This window comes from Onychostruthus taczanowskii, unplaced genomic scaffold (assembly GCF_017590055.1).
Source record: "Onychostruthus taczanowskii isolate IOZ18803 unplaced genomic scaffold, ASM1759005v1 scaffold23, whole genome shotgun sequence".
NCBI classification, from domain to species: domain Eukaryota; kingdom Metazoa; phylum Chordata; class Aves; order Passeriformes; family Passeridae; genus Onychostruthus; species Onychostruthus taczanowskii.
Genome location: NW_024499573.1, coordinates 334,365 through 349,108, shown reverse-complemented (window position 1 = coordinate 349,108; position 14,744 = coordinate 334,365). Strand labels below are relative to the sequence as shown.

The 14,744-nt window shown below is 33.5% G+C and overlaps 1 protein-coding gene across 2 annotated transcripts in view; it reads right to left on the bottom strand.

Annotated features, from left to right (window-relative positions):
- CACNA2D1 (calcium voltage-gated channel auxiliary subunit alpha2delta 1) overlaps positions 1 to 14,744 on the bottom strand; it is a 362,809-nt gene that overhangs the window by 136,358 nt on the left and 211,707 nt on the right. For both annotated transcript variants that reach the window (XM_041405297.1, XM_041405298.1), the window contains exon 6: positions 14,434 to 14,563. In XM_041405297.1, coding sequence (XP_041261231.1) covers positions 14,434 to 14,563 — 130 coding nt within the window. The remainder of the gene's footprint in view (positions 1 to 14,433; positions 14,564 to 14,744) is intronic.

Genomic DNA, 14,744 nt, shown 5'->3' with positions numbered 1-14,744 from the left:
ACACAAAAATAAAAAATAACTAACACATAAAAATGCACACAACTGTGCTTTCTATAAACCTCAATAAATTTATGTAAACTACCTATTTAAAAAGAACACCAAAAAGTTTGACTTGTGTACTGCATGGAATTTTAATTCTCTGATTATCATTAATTTATGTAGTTCTACAGAAGTTCATGGTGTTTCAGCAAAATACATTATGAAAATGTATTCAAGGAATGGCATCAGGAAATGATTAGAATAAAAAATTCTAAAAGTTAAGTATTTCTAAACTGACTATCCATGACATAAAAATCCAAAATCCAGCACAGAAGGTAAATGCTCCAAAAGGTTTTCTTCTCTATAGAAGATATACAAATATGTATTTGGAGAATCTCCCATACAGCATTTTGCACCATAGAAAGTCTCTCTGTCATTGGTAGAAGGGGTAGGTGAATCTTCAGCCTTTCAGAGCTTTGCTTTAAGTTACCCTAAAGAGATCTACCTGGATGACTCCAAGAATCACTTTGAGTAGATTAAAAAAAAACATGTTGCCCAGTTTTCAAGGCTAGAGAAATCAAAAAGTTAATGAAAACATGTTATCTCCTACATGAAGAATTTACATTTGCTTAGGAATTAGGCAAACAAACAAACAAACTACCAACTCATCTGCCCAATTCCCCCTTCCCCCCCTTTATTTTCTTATTTTATGTAAAAATTATGCTCTAACTTTCAGCTGGATCTGACAAAAGCTGATAACCAGCACACAGAAGTTAAGGATTATGTGATATAGATCATGCCTTTATTGTCTCTGATTCATTTTCTCTCCGCTTCTAAAATGTGCAGAAAAGTTGCCAGATATTGAACTAAAGAACTTGCTGGATTACATGCAACCAATATACAATATACTATATTAATTATATTATATTATATTATATTATATTATATTATATTATATTATTATATGCACTCAATATATACTGGGTTACTTTTCACATATTCCTTAGTATTATTATATACTATTATTTATTCAATTTATTATATATTTATGTATATTTATGCATTATGGATTTTGCCACCTTTATTGCCATTTATTCACTGTTGTTCAGTACTGCTGTTTCAAACAATCCAAGAAACTCCAGGAAGTTACCAGTCACAGAAAGATTCCCATTTTGACATTGCTCTCCGCCTTTCTCAGCTTCAACAGAATAAGCTAACTCCACAGGGAAAGACTAGTTGAAAACACCTTAAAATAAATATTGTAAAAAGCATAAAAAAATTATTTTATTGTATCTAAAATGAAGGAACAAAGTTTTGCTAAATGTGCAACAAAACTCTTGATAAAGCAAACAATAATAACAAGAGATGAGATACTGGAAAATCATAAGGAAACAGATTTGCTTTCTTACCATTTCCAGAGTGTGCATGTTCCCCGCATGTCAAAAAAAAAGAAAAAGGGGAGGGCAGGGGGGATGGGAAAGAAAGAAGCACAGTCTTCTACAATAATAACTGTGATTTTATATTTCCTGTTAGTGTGGTCCATATTTTAGATAAAAAGCCTGTTATTGGAGTCAAACAGCTTTTAGCTGCTGGAGCGTGTAACTCATTCTGAACACACCAGGCTGCTGCAAACAGGGGGAAATGCTAACTTCTATATCAGTAATTTGCAGTAATAGAAAGCTGTTACTAAATCAATGTCTCATCTGGAAAATAAACGTTTCCATTTCACCTTTCACTTAATCTAGTGGCAAGAGGCTATTATCCTGTGACTTTCTATTAGACCAGCACAATCTCACACACCCATGTACATCTAACACTGCCTAAAAGACTAGACATTATTTGCTAAGCTTGCCCTAAAAAAAACCCCCAAAAACTAATAAAGTAAAACAAAAAGAAATAAACAAACAAACAAGAAACCCCAAACCAACAACCAAAAAACAGTGCACAGAGTTTTTTTTTGCTGGTAACCAAGATATTTACTACCCTCAGTCTTCCAACCTGTCAGCCTGGTAATGCCCAGGTAATTCCATATCCACTTTGCTGGAGACCATCTGGATGCCTTCTGCATTACTAAAATTCTTAACCAAGTAATACATTCCTGTAGTACAAATATTTAATCTAAGATGCTACATAATGTTAGATAACTGCTTGATTTCATGGCAGGTTTTCACAAGATAAGGGACAATCACTATTGCTTCAAACACAAAACAAAGATGGGCAATAACTCCACAGCATCATGGAGCTTGTTGAGGGCAGCCATAATTGAGACTCACATTTTTCAAGGACTACTAGAAACAATTAAGCTTAAAAATAATACTCAACAACTCAATAAACTATGAAAAACTTTCCCACTTCTGTAATCAGCCATTTATTTTCGCATTTTTTCCTTTTTCAAAGCCATTTTTCATAACACAGAAAACAAGCTAAAATCAGCAAAAGTACATGCAGAAAGTGGGTAAGAGGAAAAAAAACCCGCATAGATGATGAAATTATAAATACGCCACAAATAGGCACTCTTACATACAATTTCATCAAATGTCTTGTCTTTAAGTTGAAAATTACAATGTTTTTTTGGAAGTTATTATCTAAAGAACAAAAGCATGACAGATCCCAGCAAGAGCTTCAATTCATTACACTTGACAACATTGTAAAAGCAAAATGATATATACACGTCTTTGTTCACTGGCAAATACATTTATGCAAGTATCTGGGCAAATACTATTAAATTTTCAAACATCATACCATTTTCTCTGCATGTGAGCAAAAAATATGTTATCAATTCAGATACAAACCCTATGATTAAAATCAAGTGAACAATCATCTACATTTGTTGACCTAGCAGTACATGTTGCAACTATCCAGATTATATGTCAAGACATGGTTTTCACATTGCAGCAAGATTTGCAAAGCAGAAAGATTTTCCTGTTTAAGTAATATACATTTCTTATGCTGGTGAAAACTGCAGGAAATGAAATTTAAGGTCAGTAAAGAATTAATTAAGCAGGGACACTATTTCTGGGCTGATTTTTTCTAGATATAGAGCAGGTACCAAATCTCATTCATTCACTGTCCATGCTATTACACTCAAGCTAGAACCCATCAAATCGGCAGGACACAATTGTGTCTCACATGTAAGTTGAGAACAGAAAATCACTTGATTTCCATAATATTTTACTATCACAGGGCATCCAGAACTTAACACAATGCACAATTATAATACTAATTTAGGATGTTTAGTTTTAATTTTTCTATAATTTTACCTAGTAATGCGACTACCTTAAAGTTCTCATAATATTCATATTCCTATATATTCATAGGAAAAATGGCAAATAGGAAATGGCCTTGCATCCTGCTGAACACATGCAAAAGAGAGCACAGCAACTGGAATCCACCTCTTTGGACCTCCAGAGTTAACCAGCACAACCTCAGGCTTCCCTGGAAATGAGTGCATGTGGTAAACTATGAGTGCTTGAATTGAACGTCTCTGAAGACATAATCGCATTTTGGCATTCTCAATTTCTATTTCTTCTTCGTTGTCTTTGCCAAGCCCTATGTGTCTTTTTTTTTTTTTTTTTTTTTTTTTTTAATTTGTTTTGAGCAGTGTTGTCAGCTTGTTGTGGAAGATTTTCTAATTTAAGATTTCATTACTGTCCTTCCTTCAGCTCTGAACAGTCTGTCACTTGCCATGCCCATCATGCTGAGCTATCCCAGTGTGCTTTTGATTTTCAGCTGCCAACTGAGAAGGCCAAGGTCTAGATTTGTTTTTTCCCGCCTTTCCTCCTCTCTTCCTAGTCAGTAACTATTTGTTGGTCTTCAACAACATAAAGTTAGGTGCTGACCTAAATAGACCTGAATGACTTCAAGTGCTACTGAAAATAAACGATACCAAGGACACAGAGCCTTTCAAAAGAACAGACGAAAAGGTTAAAAATGTAAATAGCTTGCCATGAAATACTTCTACAGACTGAACAGTTTTACAGATAACTGTCTTGAAGATTGGTGTGTCTAACTACAGAAATCAAAATAATTTTAATAAACAAATTGTAAGCTGAAGGTTGACTTGCAACGAGATGCTTGACCTTGTTACAGGTAACCAATCTTATCAACATGATGGAAAAGTCCTGGAAAAGTAAATGGAAAAGTCCTGATCTAATTTTATAACAGATGCTTAAGCTAAATGTTTCTGTTGAAAATTTGAACATTTACTTGAAGCAGGCCTGAAGGAGGCTTCAATGGCATGGGCAGATAATGGTCTCCATGAAATGTCCTGTGTGAACTTGGAAGTCCTGCTAAGAAATAGGTCCTTCAAGCACAAATGTACTTTAACACATACATAGCTTATTCCATCTCATTCAACTAACCGAGCATTTAGTGCAAATCCATTTAAACATATCCACCAGGTAATGTTCATGGTTTTGTCTCAGTACATTTTTTCCACAGAAAATTATCCTTATACAATAAAAATTATCAATATTTGTACAGAAAAAAAGGCAGAAAATAATAATATTTTAAGTTGTTGGTATTTATTTTCAAATTTTTATATTATGTAAAATAACCAACTGCTAAAGTAATTTGAAAAGACAGATGAAGAAAGAGGGTACTCCAGGGGGAAAGGATGCACTGAAGATGACAGGATCCCAAAGCTGCAAGACGCCTATTATCTTAAGCAGAAGTATGGCAAAAGTTCTTTATTATTCAACAGGGATATGACAAAACACTAGAGATGCAATTTGAGAACATAATGGAAAAATCCAGTATGCAATAAAGTGAGTCTGCAGTAACAAATAAACAGTAGGCATATCCTTAAATTATATTCTGTATATTGTTCCAACCTTTCAAGGCTCAAATTTTGGACATATCCAGAAAAAGCCACTAAGTGTATTCAGAGCCACATATGGCTACAGAATCTTTTTTCTAGTCTTTCTTTTTTGTTATCTGTCTTCCTCACTTCAAAAATAAAACTGAACATACTGTTTATGAAGGTGATACTACTTTAAAAATAACAATACCTATAATGCTGGATAATATGATTAAGCACATGCAAAAATATAGTATAGAATACATATTTCAATTCATTAAGCTACTCAAGATTTTATATGTCATTTCTTGGTAATCAACCACGATAAATTTATCAATATGGATATCCCAATAGTATCCAGATTTATTACTTTTCTTTTTAATATATAATCTATCATGGTTACTATTTTTCAGAATAAAATACTTTGAATCTTAACTTTTATGTCCTGTCCACTTAAAACTTAACAACTTTATTTCACTTTCTTCTGAAATCAAATCAATGAAGTATTTTTAGAGTATAGATTTACAAGGATTCATCATATAAGTCTTATAAAGTACAATAACACAATGATATAATTTTTAACCAGTAGAGGTTTAAAAAAAATCATAAGCTAGGCTGCCATAAACTCAGCAAAATTCACAGCTGTGGTATTACAGGCTGGAAATACAAGACATTCTGAAATATGAGAACCAATTATTAAAAAATTAATTTTACAGAAACCAAATTCCTGTTCCAACATTGCAAAGCTGAAAACTAGATTCTTTCCAGGGAGAAATCTTTCATAACTCTGTTGAGTATATCCCCCATATTAAGCATATTAAACCTCTTAGATATTAAAACTAATACAAAACAACAACAGTTATAAAAATTTAATGAGTAGAGAGATGGTTCCATACCAAATATTTCACACTGCCCAAGTGAAAAATATTGACAGCCATCGACAGATATTTTATTTCAATTCCTTATAATTTATGTGGGCCAAGTAAAGAATAAACAAACCCTTGTTTTTCAAATACATGATTTTTGTGTCACATTTTTGTCTCTGTATGCATCAGGTGCTTATTCTTGGCAATACATCTTAGTTATTTTCTGCAGTTTATAGTATATTACTGGCTTCAGACTACCTTATTCTCATCTTTAAGAGCTTGCACAAGTCTTTGCTCAGCTCATCCCCTTTCAGCCCAGACAAGACCATCAGATGCCACAGGGGCACAGAGGTGGGAGCAGAAGTTGCCTGCAGAGGTACCTTTGCTCTTCTGCAGCTCTGCACAGGGTCACAGAGGGTGTCACCTGCACAGCTCAGAGCTGAGCCGGCAGCTTGGCTCAGACCAGAGAAGGAAGGAAAAGGGAAAGGCCATAGTTTCCCTTCCCTTCTCCTCTCCTTTCTTGTTTGGATCTCAACACACTGAAGTGAAAAGAACATCTGAGAACAAAAAAAGGCAAACTTGTTTGAGGAGAGGAGAAAAAAAGAATTGACAGGCTCTCCGGGCAATCAAGGAATTTTCCAAAGCTCTTGCACTTCCATTTAAAGTATGTTTTAAGGTCCTTAAGAAAGAACATCATTAACAGTTTTCACACAAATTGGTATTTTCTTGTTAGATATAAATTACTTCAAGCAATTTAGCACGTTTATTTTTTTTTTCTAGTAGTCAACTTAAATCATGGTATCTACTTGTTTAACAATCTGAAACAACCCTAAACATTTATGGGTGGATGTTTAAATTGTCTTATATTTTCAATAAGTTGAATAATGAAGATCTATACTGATATTTGGTGTTCTGCTTAGCAGTCTGTATTGCAAAAATACAAAGGCCACCATTAGCTATTTTTACCATAAGAACACTGCCAATCAAACTGCAGAGCCAACTTTTCCCTCTTGGTACAAGAGGGTTCAATACTAATTGGTATTCCAAGCTGTGCATAAGAGAGAAAATACAGCAAAAGAAATGGAAAGGGATCTGAGGAGCAGCAGCAATCATCTGTTCTCCAAAATGGATTTTGGCAGCATGTACAGATTAAACAATTATAACTCAGTCAAGCAGCCTAACAGGCACTGGAATCTCAGGACCTGCTATAAAGTCCAAGATAATTCTGGATGCACACCATATTGCTGGTCAAGAAATCTGCAGAGAGAGGCAGCTATGCTGAATGCTAATGATAATCACCACTCCATTATTAGAAAAGTGTTTTTCACACTTTTGCTTTTTTACAAACTGTACAAATGAATGTTATACATTTTGGGAAAAGCGAGTAAATAGGGACACAAAGTTGCTTTGGCATCCTTCTGTTTAAACTCCAGAGTTTTCAAAATCAATGGGAAGAAAAATCTCTTCGTTGTTTGGTATTCTAATTTGTTGAAGACACATCACAAAGACCAGCTTAACCAGGTAACACAACCTTGGCTTCTGGTCTGGCTTTGCACACCTCACTGTGATATTAAAAAATGTAAACATGTAGGAAATCATATCCTTTCAGTATTTAAGAAGACTGCATCATGTCAGTGGTCCATGCAGATGAATTTCTGGTGTAAGAACAGGAAAGACATGATATGGAAAGTTTGGCAGTTGGCCCAGAGGGGTCACTGTGAAAAAAAGCCCACAGCCAAGGGTTAGGGCCATGCCTAAGGCCTGTATTGTTCTATTGAAAACTCAATTTTTTTACGTTTGCCTCTTTTTTAAAAAGGGCATGAACAACAACAACAGCAAAAAGATAATAAATTAACCACTTTCTCAACGTAAATAGAAAAAATAATTTTTGATATATTTTGTTCCATTTAAAAAGAAATAAGGGTTAACATACTAAAATGTGATTTGTTTGTGTGGAATGTGGTTTTCATGGGGAATCATGTGTCAGTACAACACCCTGGTATAGTTACATTTTAGCAATATAGGGGTTCTTTTGTAATTAAATACATCTTTAAATAGTCATTCAATAAAGGTGAAGTAAGCTGGAAAATAGATTTTTTTTTTTAAAAATATCAATTAGAAGTTAAATTTCTGTATCTGACAAATAGGAACCTAGAAGATCAGGAGGCAACTATTCAGTGCATTTCTTTAATGAAGTACAGATGGTAACCATGAAGTTTGGGATTCTCTGGAAGCATGCTGAATGCTGAAACAGAGAAAACTAGGATGTCTGCATGGGTTCAAACATGCTGTGCTAATATGCTTACTCATAAAAGAAAGTTGGCTGTGGAAATATTATTTCTGCCAAAATTAGATCCATAGAAAAGAAAAACTATTTGGAAGTAAAAATAGCACCTGGTAAGAGAAGAACACTGCAACAATATGAAGAAAATTTCTTTCCAAAAGATCATTAAGTAAATCCTGTAACTTCTTTTCATCTCTATAATAAAATACTGTACAGGATAAAAGGCTTCACCATGACAAAGAGAAAATTTCCATAATGAATTGCTAGGGATTTGTGACTGTTTGCTTGAATATAGTATTTAATTTCCCCAGGTTAAATTATTAGAATAGATGTAAAATATTTAAAATATAGCTCTAAGCTGTAGAAGTTAAACTTTAATCTTAAAACTGTTAAATTTAAACTGTTATCTGAGAAAAATATTCAACACAAAATAACAGGCAGAAATGTAAAAGTTAGTATCTATTGTTTCCAACTCAAGATAAATAATAAAACATAGTACAGTTCAAACACTAAAGCAATTATTTTGGGCATAATTTATTCTGTTATATAGTGTCCTTCAAATACTTCTAAATAAAAACTTATTTTTCAAAAATATTAAAAAAAATAATTACCATTCCAGAAAAGGTTCTGAGTATTAAATATCAAGACTCACATTATGCTCTTTTTCAGACAGCTCTCATATAATACATATAAATAAATAAGATCAATCATATTGATTATCAATAGCTAACCCTTGATTCATTTCAAATAAAGATTTTTCAGTTCAGGAGTAGAGTATTTCAGAATATCCACAGTAGAAACTTGTGTTTAGACAACTGTGTCTCTATGAAAGCCAAAGGTATTTAGGTTCTAAATTTACTACTGAAAAAAAAAATATTTTTATTTTGCAGAAAAAATATGAAAATTTTTTATCAAACACCTTAAGACAAAGCAAGTCTAGAAGAGTACCTGGAATTATAACATAAGTGTCGTTCATTTTAGATTTGCCACTATTTCTTTTCCCGTTAAGAACTTTATGTAACATTTAACAATTAGTTAGTCTTAGGTAAACTTTCCAGGCCAAAATACATTTACAAATATTCAGCTTGAGAGTCTGCTATTATATAATTTTTATGATGCATCATTATTAGGCAGATTGCTTTAAATCTACATTGAGAATTCCTTACCACATCTGTATTTTCAAAGTAGCATGCACCTAACCAGTTTAGTCTTTCTAAGAGGAAAAATTTACCTTTGGCTACAAAAACGTCTGTCCTCACTCTAGTATATTTTCTTAAATTTCGATCATTTTAGACAGAAGTCATGGTCAGCTTGATGTTAAGTGATTATGCTAGACCATCCATCCAATTGAATTAATGGTACTAATTCCAGTACCAAATTATAAATATTTTCTTGCAGTGGAGGATAGTGTTCAAGTTGTTTGGCCTTCTGGATTGCGACAGAAACAAGCTTTTTCACCAAGTTAGAAAAGTTATTTTTGCTGATTATTTAAATAAGAATTTAATTCAGGGGGCTTTAGCAATGTACCTGGGGGGGAAAAATAACCAACTGTAATTGTCAGAGCATAAAAAGCACTACTGACCCTAGAGTTCCTTACTTAAGCTTCTGCATTGGTATTTTCCTTCCAGGTTTAATATTGAACCAACCAGGCAGTACTTAGGGACTTAGCTGCAACTAACATTTGCTTTATAGTTACCCCAAGCCATAATCTTTGGTATTTAAAACAGGCTGACACTGAAATTCATTTGAAGGTCTACTTCACTCATTACATGTTTCCACAAATAACTCCCTGATGAGCAGAGAAACAACAAAAACAACAACAAAAAAGTCTGAAGTTACAGTAATCTCACATGCTGAGATTACTGCTATCTGCACGAGACATACATAATATCTATTTCCAAATTTAAAGGTGTGAACACACACAAAATCAGAGGCTTGAAACAATCATTTTTCAATCTCCAGTGTAATAAGTCTGCACTATTCATTTATCTATTACAATAGACCAAGAGAATACCTTCAGTTTGTCAGCTATCACAAAATATATATCAAGAACACTAACCTTAAAATATAATGAACTAAGTAATTTAAGTAATAAAAGTGTCTTGGCTCTCTGTAACTGCTATTTAAATGAAATAGAAAAAAAAAAAAGCCCACAACCATTTTATTGTCTTTAGATAATTAAGGTATGCGGATGTAGCACGTCAAAATATTTACACAACACTTTATCCATATTTGGATTCCTTAATAAATCTTATTTGTTATCCACACATAAGACCTTCAATGAATAAATGATAACACACTTTTTCCTAGTTTACTTAATTTGAGGGTTTCTTTTGGAGGGGTAATACTGTCACACTCATGGTTTCATTTCCCAGTATTTCCAAGGTTTTTATTCACAGAATCATAGAATGGACTGAGTTAGAAGGGACCTTAAAGATTATCTACTTCCAACATTCCTGCCATGTGCTGGAACTCCTTCCACTAGACTGCTGTTCCCAAATGGTATTTTTTTTCTTTTCAAGCTCTTAGCTTGAGATACACAGAATCTGTACAACATTTTAAAAATTCACCAAGGAAATAATATTCTGGTTGAGATAAAAAACATCACTGTAGCATCTAACTCTTTTTTTTAATTATTTCTGAAAGTTTTTATTGCCCTTGAGTGATATACTGGAGTACTAGAATGTCAAAATACTTTATCCATAACTAATTATTTACATATATGATGCACCACTAGAAAGACAAAAATTATGTCCACTGCCAAACTTGCCATCAAATAATATATAATAAATACGAGACTTCAGAAAAAAGAAAAATTTTGACTGCCATGAAAGGGGAATATGAAGCAACAGCATTTATATTTTATTGTTACTAAGGTATATGGACCATCAATTACTTGTAACTCAATATTTATGCCTCGTTTGATGGCTTTGGAGAAGGGAAGCCCTTTTTTCTTGCTGGTTGCTGTCCAAATATATTCAAAGCTCTGTTGTCATGTTCATGACACATTTCTTTCAAACTGACACTTTAATCAGTTCTTCCACGCTTATCAAGTAGTGAGTGACATGTGGAAGCACTTTTTCTGATTTAAAGGGAGTAAAGTAGGAATAACCACATAGAAAAAAGCAAACCTGATTTGTGTGCTTTGCCTAACACCTCACCTCAAGCCATAACACCAGTGCAGACATTCACCTGCAGGAATCACTGCAGGAATCACTGCAGCAGATGGGGAGGGTGGATCCCAGACAGCCAGGGCACATGGTGTACCCACTGGGAAGATTAACCTTGCCAGGGATTTCCCCTTACTTCTGGCCTGCAGCTCCTATATTCTGCTTAGGGATAAGCAGGGTACAGTTTTAATGAGGATTTAGAAACAAGACTTCAGCTATTACTAATAGGAGATGCATGACTAATTCCTAGTGCATGTGTTAGAAAGAGGACCTGAGGGTCTGTTCTGTTTTCAGCTGCAGATTGATTTTATTTCAAAACCTAAATGGGCCTCTTGAAAATTACTGAATTTAAAGTCTGATCTGGTTCTGTTTTATTGGGATTGCCTTCTTTCTTCAATCCTCAGACACAGGCAAGTAAATTAACTCCTTAGACTATCTCCTGTCGCTGCATAGGTTTTGGCACAAGATTCAGGAAAATAAAAAAAAAAATTAAAAAAAACTGAACAACTTTCATAATACTTCTTTCTACAATCAAATAACTCACAAAGTAATAGCCTGGATGCAGTAAATGGATATTTTGTTATAATATATCTCATATTTTTATGGTGAAATACAAGGAACTACTTAAAGAAGCTCATTTCTGTATTTCAAACAAAGCAAGTCACTAGGTATGTAAGAAGAAAAAGATATTGTTTTATAGACCACACTAGATTTTACGTATGTTGTGCACCATTACAGAATTATTAGACAAAAGAGTTTCCCAATTTCAAAAATATAAATGGACAGAAATTCATTATTTGATTCAATTAAAAAAATCATTAATAGTCATAAGTAATAAATACAATAGAAAGGAAACATTAATAGAAAACATTTTAATGGATAGCATATTGATTATCTTAAACGTCTCTTCCAACCCTAATGATTCTGTGATTATATGGTTAAGAGCCAAATTCCTAGTTTCATACAGAAAATAATTAATTACATGAAAAAGTGTGATTGACAGGCCCAAGTGAAAATCCTGATCACATGTGGCTCTAACAGTAATTGTCCCTCTCCCCCAGAGACAGCAATGTGCTGCTGCAAAAGGCAAGAGAAGTGAAAACCAATCTCAAGGAGGAATAGGCAAGTCAAATATCTGGTCATTGAAAACTGTTCTGTGAGATTCAAAGAGCAATTCTTTGTTTCTCTTGGCCACCTGCATAGCATATACAATAAAGGAGAAAAAATGAAATCTGCTTGCCAAGGCATAATTCAGTCAAAAAAATTTGCTTCCAAACTGTAAAACCTTGGAACTGTGTCTCTTCCACTAATTCTCAGAAGGATTCATTGTAATGCCTGTGTTGCAAATGCTTCTAAACAGATTGGGATTTATACAAGGAACTGCAGATACCATTTTCAAATGTACAGCTGCTGCCTGTTATAGTGGACACTGAAACCTCACAAGAAACGACAGGTTAGCTCCCACGGACAGACAGAATAATGACAACAGTGTTCAAGATGCATTATCTGTCTTTCTAGAGTTGTAAAAATTGCTTGTAGATCATAATGTGAAAAGAACAACACTAAATTCTACTTTTGGAAGTCTGTTGGTGAATGATTACCTCACAATTGCTCACTTGTGTTTGAGATGACACATGAACTTTGTGACTATAAAATAGAACCTGGTGAACACTTTGTATTTATTGATATGAAATCTGTCACTTTTAGGTATTCTCAGGCTGTTATCTCTGAAAAATCCATCTGTAACAAAAAGTTACCCAGAAACACAACAACATGATTTTTCAGACATAGAATTACAGACTTCCTGGTAATTTTCTAGGCTTTCATTCCTCTGGTAATTAATATAAAAACCAGACTCAAAGAATCACAAACCACATATGCTGCACATGCACATACATTTCTCTGTCCTGAAATGTACATTTCTTTCTGCTGTTATCATTCTATTAGATATTAAAGTTGTACTTTTCCTGTGGAAATAATAATCTGTCTTCCTTTTCAGGTGTATGGACTGTACAGTAACATTAGAAAGTATACATTTTTTTAAGATATGTGTCCTCAGGACACATTTAAAATGTTAAATTCAGCAAAACATTTTCTGTACTGTTATGATGACAATCTTATACCAAAGCTCACATGGCATTTATAAATATATAAATAAATATATTTATAAATATAAAAAAATAATTGGAGACTAGTTTTTCCAACATTTTAACAGTGAAGTATCAATTCCCTTCCAAAAAATGAAAACAAAAATGAAACGACCTGTCACTTCTCTGTAATCCTGCAATTAAGGTGCACTTTAGCACTTATTAAAGCCAGAATCCCAGAATAATCTTTTAGGTCTGTCAGTCAAACTCACCATATAAGAATACGAGCTACTATGATTCTTTTCCCCATCATACTGACATTTCCATTTTCATCCCTGTGCCATTTATGGAAGCTGCACACAACTGTGGCCATGAATTTTAAAAAGCTCAGGTCACACCAGGGTCTCTTTCCTCTTGATGAGACTTTAAAAGAGGAAAAAGACTGGATCCTTGAAATTAGGACCTTAAATAAAAAAAAAAAAAATCAAAACTTAAAAATACAAATCCTATTTAATTTTTCTTCCTGCCTTTTAAAAAAATATGCAGCTCTTTTGAATCCTGAAATGCCTTTTTGTTGTATAAAGATTTTTGCTTGATGAGCACAGGGACTTATTTCCATCTTGAAAGATAAACACTTAGTTTTGAGATACTATTAAAGAATCCTCATCTGTATACACAAACACACACACAGACACACACACATATATATATATATATAAAACTTTTTGCATACTTTAGAAAGGCTGTGTAAATTCTCTGCCAGTCTGTTACTGCAATTCTAGAAATGTACTGGATGAAATATTGGTACTACCAGCTCACACAGCATGTTATTTCACTAAACTGTACCAGCTCATGAGATACTTTAAAATGTTTTCAGAACTCATCTCTGCCTGAGGCCGAACAGAGTGTAAAGAAGAGCTGTCATGAATTGTTTGTATTAAATGTGAACAGCACAGAGAAAGAATGGATCAAAAAATCAGAATATGCAAGAGTTTTGTTTCACTTATAGTTACATTTGTGAAACTCAGATCCAGTTCTAATGGATCTCTTTAACTACAGCACCTACCAAATTAATAAAATTAATCATATCCCTAATACGATGCTTCTATGGAGTAGCACTGAAAGAAGTAAAGGTAACAATAACAGCAAACCTGTACTAAAAATGGAGACAAACATTGTTTTAAGAAGGGGAAACAAATAATGAGCTTAGAATTAAAATATAAAGTCACTTTGTTCACATGCTACTTACAGCCTTCATAAATATCTGTTGGTATGTGGACTGCTGCATGTTGGTAAGACGTTTGCCGTCGGAAAACAGGATCATCTTCAAATACTGGTCTGATTCTCTGGCTGCCAGATTCAGTTTCATTCTTTTCAGGCTTTTTAAAGAAAAACATGTAAAGGGCAAAATATTAAAAAGTGGGCTAAAAACAATGGCACTCACATTTTCTCTTTTTACGTTAAAAATCATAGCTTTTCTTCCATTGCTAACATTTTACATTTCTACATAAGCACGATTAGTTTCTCCAGGTCAAGGAATATTTGTGTAGTTTGCTTTCA